Here is a 13,932-nt window from a genome sequence, read left to right as displayed (position 1 = left end):
TTGCCCTGCAGAACTTTTTCATTTTCTTCTACTTAATATGGTAGGTGTCACACCCATTTTACAAAGTTTTTTTCTAAAGTTATATTTTGCGTCAATAAACCAATCCAATTACCATGTTTCATCCCTTTTTTCCTATATGCTATAGAATTATGGCATTTTTTTTTTCATTTTTCGCCATGTTCGATATCGAAAAAGTGGGCATTTTTTATACCAATACACAGTGAGTTCAGATAATTACGTGAACTATGTTTAGTAAAGATATATCGATTTTTGCTCAAGTTATCGTGTTAACGGCCGAGCGGAAGGACAGACAGTCGAGAGTGTATAAAAACTGGGCGTGGCTTCAACCGATTTCGCCCTTTTTCACAGAAAACAGTTATCGTCTTAGAATCTAAGCCCCTGCCAAATTTCACAAGGATTGGTAAATTTTTGTTCGACTTATGGCATTAAAAGTATCCTAGACAAATTAAATGAAAAAGGGCGGAGCCACGGAGTAACGTTCCTGCCAAATTTCATCATGATATCTTCAACGACTGCCAAATTACAGCTTGCAAAACTTTTAAATTACCTTCTTTTAAAAGTGGGCGGTGTCACGCCCATTGTCCAAAATTTCACTAATTTTGTACTGTGCGTCATAAGGCCAACCCACCTCCCAAGTTCCATTGCTTTATCCGTATTTGGTAATGAATTATCGCACTTTTTCGGTTTTTCGAAATTTTCGATATCGAAAAGGTGGGCGTGGTTATAGTCCGATTTCGTTCATTTTAAATAGCGATTTGAGATGAGTGCCCAGGAACTTACATACCAAAATTTCATTAAGATACCCCAAAATTTACTCAAGTTATCATGTGTACGGGCAGAGGGACGGACATGGCTAAATGAATGAAATATATATATAGAAGTCGGTAACTATCTCGATTAGTTTATGCTGTTACGGAGTACCGTTATGCGAAAAAAATTAACATACTCTGTGAGCTGTGCTCAGCTGAGTATAAAAATGTTTTTAAGTTAAACTGTTTTATTGAAAACAGTACTTACTTGAAATAAAATAATACTAAAAGCAAAAAATAATTAGGTAGGTCGTAGGTACTAGTCATCACTCATCAATCTAAGGCGTTGATCAGACAATTAAATAAAGGCGTTCGGCGCGTGAAACTAAAAAAAATGAGAGGCGTAGCATAACCTGATTAAGGTTCAGTTGGTCGTACTTATGACTATCAATAGGAATTTTACGCGTCCAACGCTTTTATTTAATTGTCTGATCAACGCTCTAGATTGATGAGAAGTGTGATGACTAGTACCTAGGACCTGCCTAATTATTTTCTAGCTCTTAGTATTATTATTACTTTATGTAAGTATTTGTTTTCAATAAAACCGTTCAACTTAAACATTTTTTTTTTTATTGTTTTATTTTCAAGTTGTTAGTCTTTATTTAATTGCCTTTTATTTCTCATTCTATTTAGTTCATTTACTCATTGTTACAAGGACTCTTTCCTGACAATTTGTTACAGTCTGGGTCACATAATCTTCCAAAGACTCTACTCTACTCGGCGCCACGTATGCTTTTCCCTCCTCGAACTCCAAAATATTTTGATGTCACTTCTACCGGACTGTATGGAATATCTGTTCCAAATTTTAATACATCGATCCTTGCCACACCTAGCGGGATTTTTTGACAGTGATTTCTATTTCTGTTTGTAATATGTGTTCCAAATATGAGCCAAATCGGACCAAAAATACTATTTTTTTAATATTGCGATCCTTGCGCCACCTATCGGGTTCTGAACTATATTCCAACATTCAAGCTTGTAGCTTATCGGGAAGTTACCTAAATTTTAATTAAACACAAGCTAAATAAAAGCGTTTAAGAAGGGCAGTGAATGTCCAATGCTTAACTTTACTGAATCCTGAACAAAATGTGTGGCGCCAGACCCGTAAATTTATAGAGAATAACCAACGACGGACAGCAAGAGAAATTGCCAAACTGGTGGTAGGTAATTCACCACATTACCTACTTGAAGATTAGCAAAAACGCGGTTTTCGTTGAAATTTCACAAAAAAAGTTATTGGAAACGTTAAAAAATAGTAAAATGTGTTTATTAATAATATTTCATGACACATTTCCCCAATGGTGAATAACCTATCCGTTATTTGTTGCTTTACTGTTTCCTAATATTCGTTCTGTTGGCGGTTCTCTTTAGAACCTCCTGCGATTTACAACCAGATTGACTGAATTTTGTGTGTGTTAGTGCAGTCGGGTCGCTTCATGACACACGTATTTGCTGTCGGCTACACGTTGATGAAAATCAAAAATTTTTGCTTTTTTCATTTGACGCTAGCTTATTTGATAGTCGCGGAGTGTGATTGACAAAACAGCAGTGTTGTATTTAGTTTGTGGCGACATTCAAAATGAACAAGTGCGCGGAAGAACAGCAATTCATATTAAAATTTATTGAAAATTATCAATGTTTACCAACTTTATGGAATGTAAAGCTTTTATTATTATTTAATACAATTTTTATTAATTTTTTTATTATTTAATAAAACTGCTGTAGTTGCAACTGAAAAAAAGTCATCATCCGATGACGACATATTCACGACCGAACGCTGCGGTTTCTCAATGCAAATGTTGATTGATGGCGTTTTATTTGATAGTCGCGGGGCAAGCGTCAAATACCCGACACACACACATACAAAAATTCAGTCAATCTGGTTGTAAATCGCAGGAGGCTCTTAAGTTACAGGTTCGCGAACAAATGATTACTTCTATCTTCTCAATTTCCCTTTGCCCTTTTCGTAAATTTTCACATTTCATTACCAGCACCATTGTGAATTCATACAAGTGAACAATCTTTCTATTCCTCCATTGCCATACCTACCTGTCAAATAATAGCTGACAGAGAGAATGGCTGTCGCGAACGGCAAGAGAATGAAAGATAGGTTTATAATATTATGCAAAGCTACTTGACCTATTGCGTTTTCAGTGCAAATAAAACAAGTTCATTCACTGTTACAGCGCGACGTTTCGCTAGTCATCCTAGCATTTTCAAGGGCGGAATTTTAATTATATGTATTTTAAAACTTTAAAAACTAAGTTAGGGTAGATAGGTTTGTTTTTTGCTCGTGGTTATTAAATTGAACCGCCATGAATTGCCCATTTGTGTCTCAAATCAGCTTTTCTTTTACTGAAAATCACACTACATATTTATATTCATTTCTAAAATCTAGTTAACAGATAAAATCTGAGCAGCCAATTAAGCACACATTTTAAAATATGTAAATAATGTAATAAACCAATCGTCTAGAAAATTTTTTAAAAAACACTATTGAGCAAATAATTTAAGTATTCGAACAGCCATGGATCGAGGTGATCGAGGCTGTTTACTATTGTGAACGTTTTTATCAAACATTCGCCACTTGTATGAATTCACAATGAGCAGCACAAATCACACACAGAAGATTGCGCATTCACGAGTTCAAAATTGCTTCGTTCTGCGCATCTACGTCACACTTGACTGCTTGAGCGAATGAAAGAAAGAGAGAAAAAACAAGAGCTAAAGGAAAATGGCGAAAAAATTGCCCATAAAAAACAGCTGATCTTTTGTTTACATGCGCAATGCGCCATCTTGTGTGTGTGATTTGTGCATTACCAAAGATAACACCCTGTAAAAATCTTTGGGTCATGGCATGGCGGAACGATACAAGGTGGCAGCATGGTGACATACCTACAAACATAAATAAAAGTTCCATGTACTTTGTTTTTGTAAATTCGATGGACAAATGTCAAAATCGTACGCCGGAAGTTGATGTATCAAATCAAATAAAAAAGTTTATAATCAGCTGTCCCGTGCTGCCACCTTGTATCGTTCCGCCATGGGTCATGTGGTCCACTCACAAATCACACACACAAGATTGAATACATAATACGCCAATTACACGGCACAAGTATCCTTGTGCCAATTACCAATTTGCACAAGGATTTGCTCGGTGTGTGCAGTGTTGGCCCTATTTGCGCAGAGAACTGCGCCAAAATCAAAACGATTTTGATATTTACGCATGTCTGCAAATATTGCACATGCTTTTTTCTTCGTGTGTGGTGAATAGTAACACAGTTTACCTGTGGTTTCTGATAATATAACATCAATAATTATTACTTAAAAATGTTAATATCGAAGGCGTAAGGACCATCTCTAGCTTGTAACATGAATTCACACAAATTCAATAATACATAATAGTTTTTTATACAATTACAATACATGTTTCATTTGTTGCGCTAGTTGAAAAATGAATATTGCGCAGTGCTGCAATGAGTTGAGCTGGTCCTACAATTAAAATATATATGTTATAAATACAATTGAACATAAACGCTTCTGGTGCGAGTTTTTTACTTATACCGTGAATTACCAGCACTGTGGAAAATAACGAGTGATTTTTTAAACAATTAGTGCCTTTTTTATACAATTAAAACACATGTTTCATTTGTTGCGCTACTTTAAAAATGAATATTGTGCAGTGTTTTTGGGCCGTGTATTTAAAAATTTTCATTTGCACAAATTTCGTCGTTTTATATTTGCGCATGGCTTTTGTGTCATGTATGGGCCGTCTAACACGTATTGTTAAAACCAAGTTAGTGAATCTCGATTTTAAAAATCGTCAAAAGTTAGTGAGTACCGCTACTGCTGAAAATTGCAGGAGTTTGCAAAGTCAATTAAACAAACGATACAATTTTCATAGCAAGTATTTCTGAGACATGCTGCATGTCTTGGTTTTAAATATAAAACTTACATAGTATTCTCTATTGAAATTATTTATTGACTTATTTAGATTGGCAAGATCTTCCTCCGTTTCAATGGGGAAGTTACGTCTGAGTGGTACTTCTGCTGCATCCTTATTCATGAGTCGGTCAATAATAACTTTTTGTTCAGCGAACTCCTTCACTAAATCATTAACCTGTCCTGTTATGAAAAAAAAACATTATTTTCACACACTTATGTACATTCATATATAGAAGAAAGTAATGGTAATGTCATTACCGCGTAAAGTGGCGTTTTCTTTTTGGAATGTTTCTGAAAATAAATAGGAATGCATAATATGTAGATGAACCATGTCGCTGCATAATACCTACAGTGAACCAAAGAAATAAGGTACATAGGTACCCATTGTGAGTACATACAAGTGGCGAATGTTTGAGAAAAACGATCACAATAGCAAACAGCTTGGATCACCTATTAAATCACTGGTCGGCTTCTCGGATGGGCCAAAAAGGGGTAACACTAAGACTCGGGCTGTAGCGTGATGAACTCGGAGGATACGCTGCACCCTCTGCAGAGTCAGAACCCGAATATGCCGACATAGGATTAGAAGGTACTTACTGTATCATGGCCTATGGAAAAAGATCAACACTACATCTTCCAAATAAACAAGCTCGCGAAGGATATATTGCACATGCAACGTGGCAAAATTTCCTGGGGCATTTGCAAAATTTATCTGCGACTTAGGAAAATAAGTCCCAAGGATAACAATCCTAACATTCTAGAAGCGGATGAGTTTGCAGATAATGACAAAGGTGTTGGAGGAGGACAAACAGCAAAATAATGCTGCGGATATTACAAACGAGATTCTAACACAATACTGACGATAAGAAGCGGGAGAGGTTGAAGAGAACCTCGAAAGTCAATAGGGCAAGAGGAGGACGTAGACGTGAGTTTAGTCCTACTTTATATCTAACGAGATTATCTCCACTTAACTTCTCATCGTTAATTATATAACTAAAATTCCCATATTAATTTTCCCCCACGATTATCGGTAACTATGAACAAATTAAATAGAGACCAGTTTTTCAGACAAAGTACCACCTCACATAATAATCTAGCTCCTAGGGATAGAACATGTGTAAACGCATACATTATCTATTAACGATTTACAGCCTGATTCTAATGTGGTAACAACTTTCTTCACCACGGCAACTTTCTTCATGTGGTAACTTTTGTACCCTTTTGGTATTCTGCCCACGAAAGTAGCCGGATAATTGTTTACCCACTAAAATAGGTGGTACCATCGATGTAACCACACAAAAGCTGTTGTTTAGAAAAGGCAATACTGAAAAATAAAGGATTGTGAGCGCAAATAAGTAAACATAATAGTAAAAAAGTGTTGCCTCTTGCTATACATATTTGCTTCCATGTACTTTCACAGTATATATTACAATATAGCTATGTAAAAACGTATGCATGTATGCACATATGTATATACACATCTTCCCGTTTATTCGTTAACATCGTATCTACGAGTGACACATCGTCGGTAAAGCCATGGCGGAACCATACACGTTGGCAGCATGGTGACATACCTACAAACATAAATAAAAATTCCATGTACTACGGCGGAAGTTGATGTATCAAATTAAATAAAAAAGTTTTTATTCAGCTGTCCCACGCTGCCACCTTGTATCGTTCCGCCATGGGTAAAGCGAAGAAAATCAACTTTTAAATTTCACCACAGACCCTGGTGAGTTTTTCGGTGATGACAGCGTTACCACTTTGGCCAGAATCGCGAATAAAACAACTCGTAACGATTTTCGGTTACATAATGTTCTGGGTACTATTTTACCGGTAACGCTAAGAATCGGGTCGTTATTGTAGATTATGGGATGTGTAAACATGCTCTCTGTATCGAGTAATTTCTCTCGATACTTCTTTTTGTACCGATTACTTTTCCTCGATCCCAGGGATGCACCTTAACGTTATGCTAATCGTTTATCAAAAAATTTCCACCGTTTTCTTTGAAACACTTCGAAATATTATCGACAAAGAAATTATCAAGATAAATTGTATCTCGCTTTTAACCGAAACGAAAAGCTTTCGTTAACGTTAAAAACGTTAACAAAAACGTGATACTTTATGTTTTAATTGTGCTGGCAATGCTATAGCCATGGTGAAGTCGTAAGGTGGTAACAGCGAGCGGACATACACACAAACTCCATGTAATTTGTTTGTGTAATTCGTTGGTGGTAATGTCAAAAATACTCTGAGAAATGTTCGTAATGTCAAAATTCATGGGAAAAGTTGCAATCAGCTTGGCTAATGCTTTCACCTTTAATGACTCCGCCATCAATCAGCTTTGCCAGCATAGTTTGAAATTAATAATCAACATAAACGATTTGATTTCGATTTGATATGGCAGAAAACGAAACAAAATCATTTCGTTAATTTGACGTTCTTAACGTTAATAAACGAAACGAAATGACTTTGTTTCGTTTATTAACGTTAATTATCGTAACGAAATGATATCGGTTCGTTGGTTAAGCATGCCTGCTCGATCCTTTCAATTGAGTACAAGGTGGCATCGGAACAACAATAGTTGTACCACTCCCATTTCCAAATTTTTATTTATTTGCTCATTTTCTCGTTATATATACACTTTAAAAATAAAATAGCATTGATATAAAATTATTTTTCCACAAAGATATAGCCTGTTAAATCCATATACGGCCTTATTAAGCCTCTTTTATATACAAATGGCGTCGTTCTTTTCCAATTTCATCCCTTTTTGTCACGATACACAACCGGTCTTCGATTTAAGGGGTTGTGCCCCGCCCATTCCCAAAAAATTTTGATTTATTAATTTTTTTTGGTATAAATACACTTAGCTTAGCTGGTTAGGTTGAGTTAGTTTAGGTTTTATATATTTGCAAGACGTAAATGTGGGATCTTTAATTAAAACGCAGCTTGTAGTTCTTCGACATTTTAATGTTCACAAATTTGTTTGATTGTACATGATCAAAATTACATTAGTTTAAATAGATATATTTAATTGGCTCACAACACGGTTTTACATGAAACAGTTTTTAGACAACTTCGCTTGATGGCGGTTTTATTAACAATGACTTTGATCGTCCTTCGTTCGTCTTGTCAAAGTAAATTGGCGGTGTTCAGTGCGTTCTACTCTGCATGCGTAAGGGTTGCATTTGTAAGGCTCGGTATCTACTTGTCAAGTTAGTCCCGCACGTTAATCCCACATTCGGCCATCCTGCGCTATCATTCGACCTCGGATGATGGATCCCATTTTTTCATGTGTTCAGCAACGGTGATAGTGCGGTTCGGGCCTTCGTGATCTCCAACTTTCTCAACGGTATAACGCCCGAGCCTCATGGTCTTCACAATCTTGTAGGGCCCCAGATATTTGACCTTCAGCTTTAGACCTGATCCGTACTGCGTTCGCTTGATTGCTACCAGCTCGTCGATCATATACCCCCTCTCTGCTTGGCGGTGCTTATTGAAAGTCTTACGGTTTTCCTCCTGTATTAAAGCAATATTGTCTCGCGCTTGACGACGCACTTCCTCTCTCTCCGCGTCTAACTCGGCTACGTGCTCGTCCTCGAGTAGCTCTTGCAATGGGGGACTCCCCTGAATTCGCATCTCCACACCAGTCAATATTTTAAACGGCGATACCTTTGTACTGCGAGGTGCGACACTGTTGATGAATTGCTGGAGGCGGTTGATATGCGTGTACCAGTTCCCTGGGGCTTCATGGCTCAGCTTCGCTATCATGGGTACCACTATCCGGTGCATCCTTTCAACCTGTCCGTTGCCCCTCGGAACACCCATAGCGATCAAGAGATGCTCAATCCCCTCAATTTCACAGTAATCCTTAAAGAGATGCGAAGTGAAAGCTGATCCTCGGTCTGTTATCACCCGCCTAGGGTTTCCAAATACTGACGCTTGCTTTTTCATACGGTCGATTACAGCATCTGCACCTGTGTCCTTCGTGGGATACAGCCAAACAAACTTCGAGAAAGCATCTACCACCACTAGTATGTAATTATAAGCTTTTTTTGTGGTCTCCATTGGTCCGACATGATCTAGGTGAAAGGTGCTCAAAGGCATGTCCTCCTTAGGGATGGCATTCAAATAACCCTCCTTCCTCCCAGCCTTAGCATCCACGATAAAGACACTCCACACAACCCCATACTACTTTGGCTACCTTCGGGGTCGAGTGAGGGATGTAGAAAGACTTGTCCAGCGCCTCTTGGGTTTCTTGGTGGAAAATTGCCCCTGTTTGTGCGCCATACGAATGATCTCATCTTCCATCAGTGATGGGACTACGATTAACTCCTTCATCTTTACATAGGACACCGTGATGTACGTAGTAGTCCTCGTACTCATCCTTTTCTAGAACCTTCCGAACCGCTCGTATCCAGTCGTCCTGGAGCTGAGCCTGTTTCAGTCGATGACTGAGTGAATCCTCCAGCATCAGACAGGAGACCCTGCTCAAAGCATATACATTTCGAATTTTTGATCCAATCCGGTGCTCGATCTCATATATAAAGTCCTGTAGGAACATTGCCCAGCGCGAAACTCGAAGAGGGACATCTTTTTTCTTGAACGTCATAGTAAAAGCATTGCAGTCCGTCACGATTTTGAAGCTTATTCCCAACAAGTATACTCGCCATTTTCTCAATGCTTCGACTACGGCCAATACCTCCAACTCATAGGAGTGTAGCTTTTCTTCAGAGGGCTTCGTCTTCCAACTCATAAACTGGGTTGGGCGGAGCTCCTGGTCCTCAACGTCCTTCTGCTGAAGCACTGCGCCATAATCTACCATACTCGCATCAGTGTGCACCTCAGTGATCGCTCGTGGATTATACAGTTTCAATACCGGAGAAGATGTAAGGGCTGCTTTTAATTGCTGGAATGCCACTAGTTGCTCATCCTGTAACGCGAACTTAACATCCCTTCGGAGTAAGTCGGATAGGGGTTTTGCGATTACCGCGTAGTTATCGACGAAGCTTCGAAAGTAGGACGTAAGGCCAAGGAAACATTGTAAGAACTTCTTATCACTTGGCACTGGAAAGTTCCTAATCGCGCTAGTCTTTGCTCCAGAGGGCCGTATGGTATTGTTGGTAATGATGTATCCGAGGAATTCGACCTCCCTCCTCAGGAACTGGCATTTCCTCTATTTCACTTGCAAATCGTTCACCTCAGCAACCTCCAACACCTGTCTCAGTTTCCGGATGCCCTCGACTTCATCCTTGGAGGGAATAATCAAGTCATCCATGTACACCATGACTGTTACACTGTGCACCAGATCTTTCAAGACTGCAGCCGCGAACCTCGAGAACACTGCTGGTGAATTGGATATACCAAACGGTACATATATGAACTCGAACTGGCCACCATGCGTTACGAAGGATGTGTATTTCCTCGAGTTTTCCTCAACAGGCACATGAAAGAACCCGTTCGTGAGATCAAGCGTAGAGCATATATTGGCTCCCAGGAGCTGTTCGATGACATCATCAATCATAGGCATCGGGAAGTTATCACGGATGATCTTTTCATTGAGACGTCGGTAGTCACAACAGAATCGTTTGCTTCCATCTTTTTTCGCTACGAGAACAACTGGTGATGCATAATTGGGAGTTGCTACGTCGTATGATCCCTTCATCTAACCATGCTGCTACTTGATTATCTACCACTTGTCGATCTGCATATGACATTCTCCTTGGTCGTTCGTACACCGGCACGTCGTCCATCAGAAGGATTTTCATCGCTACTGGCGATACCGAGTTCTTAGCTGGCTTGTAGGCTGCTACTAAACTCCGTACCTCCCTTGCTAATGTCGCATTTAAATGCGATAGATCAATCTCATACCCGCTGTCTAGCTCTTTCTCCGCTACCAAACATAAGTCTCCGAACTCCCCTTGCAACTCGTCGATTTTCCCAGGCGAACTACCTTCACACCGTTTCACCTGCTCCACTTCTCGTTCACATGTACTCATCTCGCTCGAAGTCTGCCTGTGCACTGCCACTATGTCCACGGACACCGTCTCGCATCTCCTCCCTCCTACATGGAGCCTTAGAAAACTCTTTCTCTTTAGATTTCCTAACAGCATTTTTTATTGCCCCATAGACCGCATTCACATCGTCTGCAATCGAATCAACGGTACGAGCACTTGCGCAATCATCAGCCTCTGCCTTGCGCGCCGCTGTACTTTCGCCCGAACTTTGCTCGACTTGCCCGACTTGCCCAACAACTTCGTAATTAACAGCCTCTGCCTTACGTTTGTGTGCATCTTCTATCATCTTCTCTCTAAACACGGCTCCATCTTCTGTTACAATAAGGTCAACGTGTTTGAGGACATCATTGCCTATCACTATCGAATAGCTTAAATCTCGTTCTTGTACTACGTGGAAGGTTATTTCCAAAGAAATTCCGTCAATACACATGGGGAGCGTGAAACTGCCCATCGTCGTTAGCATACTATTGCTGATGCCTACCAACCGCCGCTTTTCTTTACTCAACTCGACGTCTAATTGTAGCATTAACAGGGTGTCGTGACGCATTAGGCACAGGTCCGACCCAGTGTCGACGAGTGCTGTAATTGTTTGATTAGATTCGCTGAAAAATACATCTTTAAAAATTATACCACTCTGTCTAATTGCCATCATGTTCGCTGAGCTTTTCTCAGCCTTCACCTCTTTCGCCATGCCTCCGCATTCGTTGGCTTTATGACCCTCCTTGCCACATTTAAAACAATTCACCCGCTTTCTTGGGCAATTTCTGGCAAAGTGAGATTGATCGCCGCAATTATAACACACTTTCCTAGTCGTGGTTGAATTATGTGAATCCCTGTTTGAAGACGTTGGTTTTACATAATTCCCACTCGCAGTCTGGGGTTTGCTCGAACGGATCTTCTCATATACCTTGATCTGCTCTTTTAACTCGTCGATGGTTTTCGCTTGATAAAGGTTGCTCTTGTTGGTGCGAGAATCTTGTACACCCTCGATGAAATACTCGATAAGACTTGAGTCGTCCAGGCTTATTGGCTTGCCGATCTCCATTAGTACGTACAGATATTTTCGCAGGTCCTCGCCGGGCTGGTTCCGGCAGTTTCGTAGGATACGATGCACCTCGATGAACGATAAGGTGGCTCCGAACTCTCGACGCAAAGCGAGTTTTAATCAACTCCAGTTGCTTATTCCAGCTTGGCTACGGATAAAAATTTTGGCAGCCCCTTTAAGAAGTTGTTTCGCATAAATAAATTTCTGCAATTCATTCCACCTGACAGCCTCTGCGTTATTTTGGAAATCCTCTAACCATTGTTCGAAACTTGGTTGACCAGACCCGGTGAATGACGTCATTGAATCTTCGAAGTCGCGAAGAGTGAACATCGATCTTTCAACTACGACCTCGCGCACACTATGTTGACTTAGAGTATCATTATCATCTGATTCCGGACCATCGCTAACATTCAGGCCGAAGTGCTCTAAAAGTCTGTCTTGTAATGTGGCTTTACGCCCGTTCGTCGACAACCCTAATTCAGTCAGCTTTTCCTTCAAACTATCGACGGTTAATCTAAGTATTTCGTCGCGGTCCATGTCTTACAATTTATTGGAAAATCAAAATTATTAAAATTTATACATATACGTTTTGTAAGAAATTTGAATAGTTTAAAATCTTTAAATTGTATGTAATGATGTTACGCACTCTACTATATCGCAATTATTAAAGTATGGACAGATTTTGTTGCACGAAATATTCTAAATGCTCTATCAAATACTTATGCTAAAATTGTGCTCGCTAGTGTACTGCAATGCTTCAAACAGTTTCCAATAATAACAACCAAATTTTATTTCTTTGCCTTTGACTCACATACGTATAAGCAGAACAGTACGGTATTTCCAAATATATATAAAATTCAAAGTACATACATACAGTAAAATTCTTTGCATTTATTTCGTCACTCGTTACCGTCTGCTGGATATATATGTTGTTGTTACTTCTGCTGTTGTTTGCTTTGCTGTTGTGCTAACACTCGCCTGTGCCCGATGCTGTTTGACGTTGGCGCCTCTGCTGCTGGCACCTCTACTGCTGGCGTTTTTTGTAGCTACTGCGGTTATAAATGTTGGTGAACTTATTACTGTGCCGCTGTTTCCAGTGTAAATTTATTTTACCGTTAGGATTCTCAGATTTGTGGATTTTGGCGACACCACTTTGTGGGATCTTTAATTAAAACGCAGCTTGTAGTTCTTCGACATTTTAATGTTCACAAATTTGTTTGATTGTACATGATCAAAATTACATTAGTTTAAATATATTTAATTGGCTCACAACACGGTTTTACATGAAACAGTTTTTAGACAACTTCGCTTGATGGCGGTTTTATTAACAATGACTTTGATCGTCCTTCGTTCGTCTTGTCAAAGTAAATTGGCGGTGTTCAGTGCGTTCTACTCTGCATGCGTAAGGGTTGCATTTGTAAGGCTCGGTATCTACTTGTCAAGTTAGTCCCGCACGTTAATCCCACATTCGGCCATCCTGCGCTATCATTCGACCTCGGATGATGGATCCCATTTTTTCATGTGTTCAGCAACGGTGATAGTGCGGTTCGGGCCTTCGTGATCTCCAACTTTCTCAACGGTATAACGCCCGAGCCTCATGGTCTTCACAATCTTGTAGGGCCCCAGATATTTGACCTTCAGCTTTAGACCTGATCCGTACTGCGTTCGCTTGATTGCTACCAGCTCGTCGATCATATACCCCCTCTCTGCTTGGCGGTGCTTATTGAAAGTCTTACGGTTTTCCTCCTGTATTAAAGCAATATTGTCTCGCGCTTGACGACGCACTTCCTCTCTCTCCGCGTCTAACTCGGCTACGTGCTCGTCCTCGAGTAGCTCTTGCAATGGGGGACTCCCCTGAATTCGCATCTCCACACCAGTCAATATTTTAAACGGCGATACCTTTGTACTGCGAGGTGCGACACTGTTGATGAATTGCTGGAGGCGGTTGATATGCGTGTACCAGTTCCCTGGGGCTTCATGGCTCAGCTTCGCTATCATGGGTACCACTATCCGGTGCATCCTTTCAACCTGTCCGTTGCCCCTCGGAACACCCATAGCGATCAAGAGATGCTCAATCCCCTCAATTTCACAG

General features: G+C 40.0%; 2 protein-coding genes across 8 annotated transcripts in view; one reads left to right on the top strand and one right to left on the bottom strand.

The window, feature by feature from the left end:
- The window catches only part of LOC137244042 (uncharacterized), a 460,752-nt gene that overhangs the window by 8,241 nt on the left and 438,579 nt on the right, over nt 1–13,932 (bottom strand). For all 4 annotated transcript variants that reach the window (XM_067772498.1, XM_067772501.1, XM_067772500.1 and 1 more), the window contains 2 exons: nt 5,034–5,066; nt 4,786–4,955 (listed from right to left, as the gene is read on the bottom strand). In XM_067772498.1, coding sequence (XP_067628599.1) covers nt 4,786–4,955; nt 5,034–5,066 — 203 coding nt within the window. The remainder of the gene's footprint in view (nt 1–4,785; nt 4,956–5,033; nt 5,067–13,932) is intronic.
- LOC137244038 (uncharacterized) overlaps nt 1–13,932 on the top strand; it is a 290,995-nt gene that overhangs the window by 133,675 nt on the left and 143,388 nt on the right. The window lies entirely within an intron of this gene.

The sequence above is a fragment of the Eurosta solidaginis genome, chromosome 3, assembly GCF_040869045.1.
Source record: "Eurosta solidaginis isolate ZX-2024a chromosome 3, ASM4086904v1, whole genome shotgun sequence".
In the NCBI taxonomy this organism is placed as follows: domain Eukaryota; kingdom Metazoa; phylum Arthropoda; class Insecta; order Diptera; family Tephritidae; genus Eurosta; species Eurosta solidaginis.
Note: the sequence above shows the minus strand (reverse complement) of the source record. Positions and strands in the feature narration are given on the sequence as shown.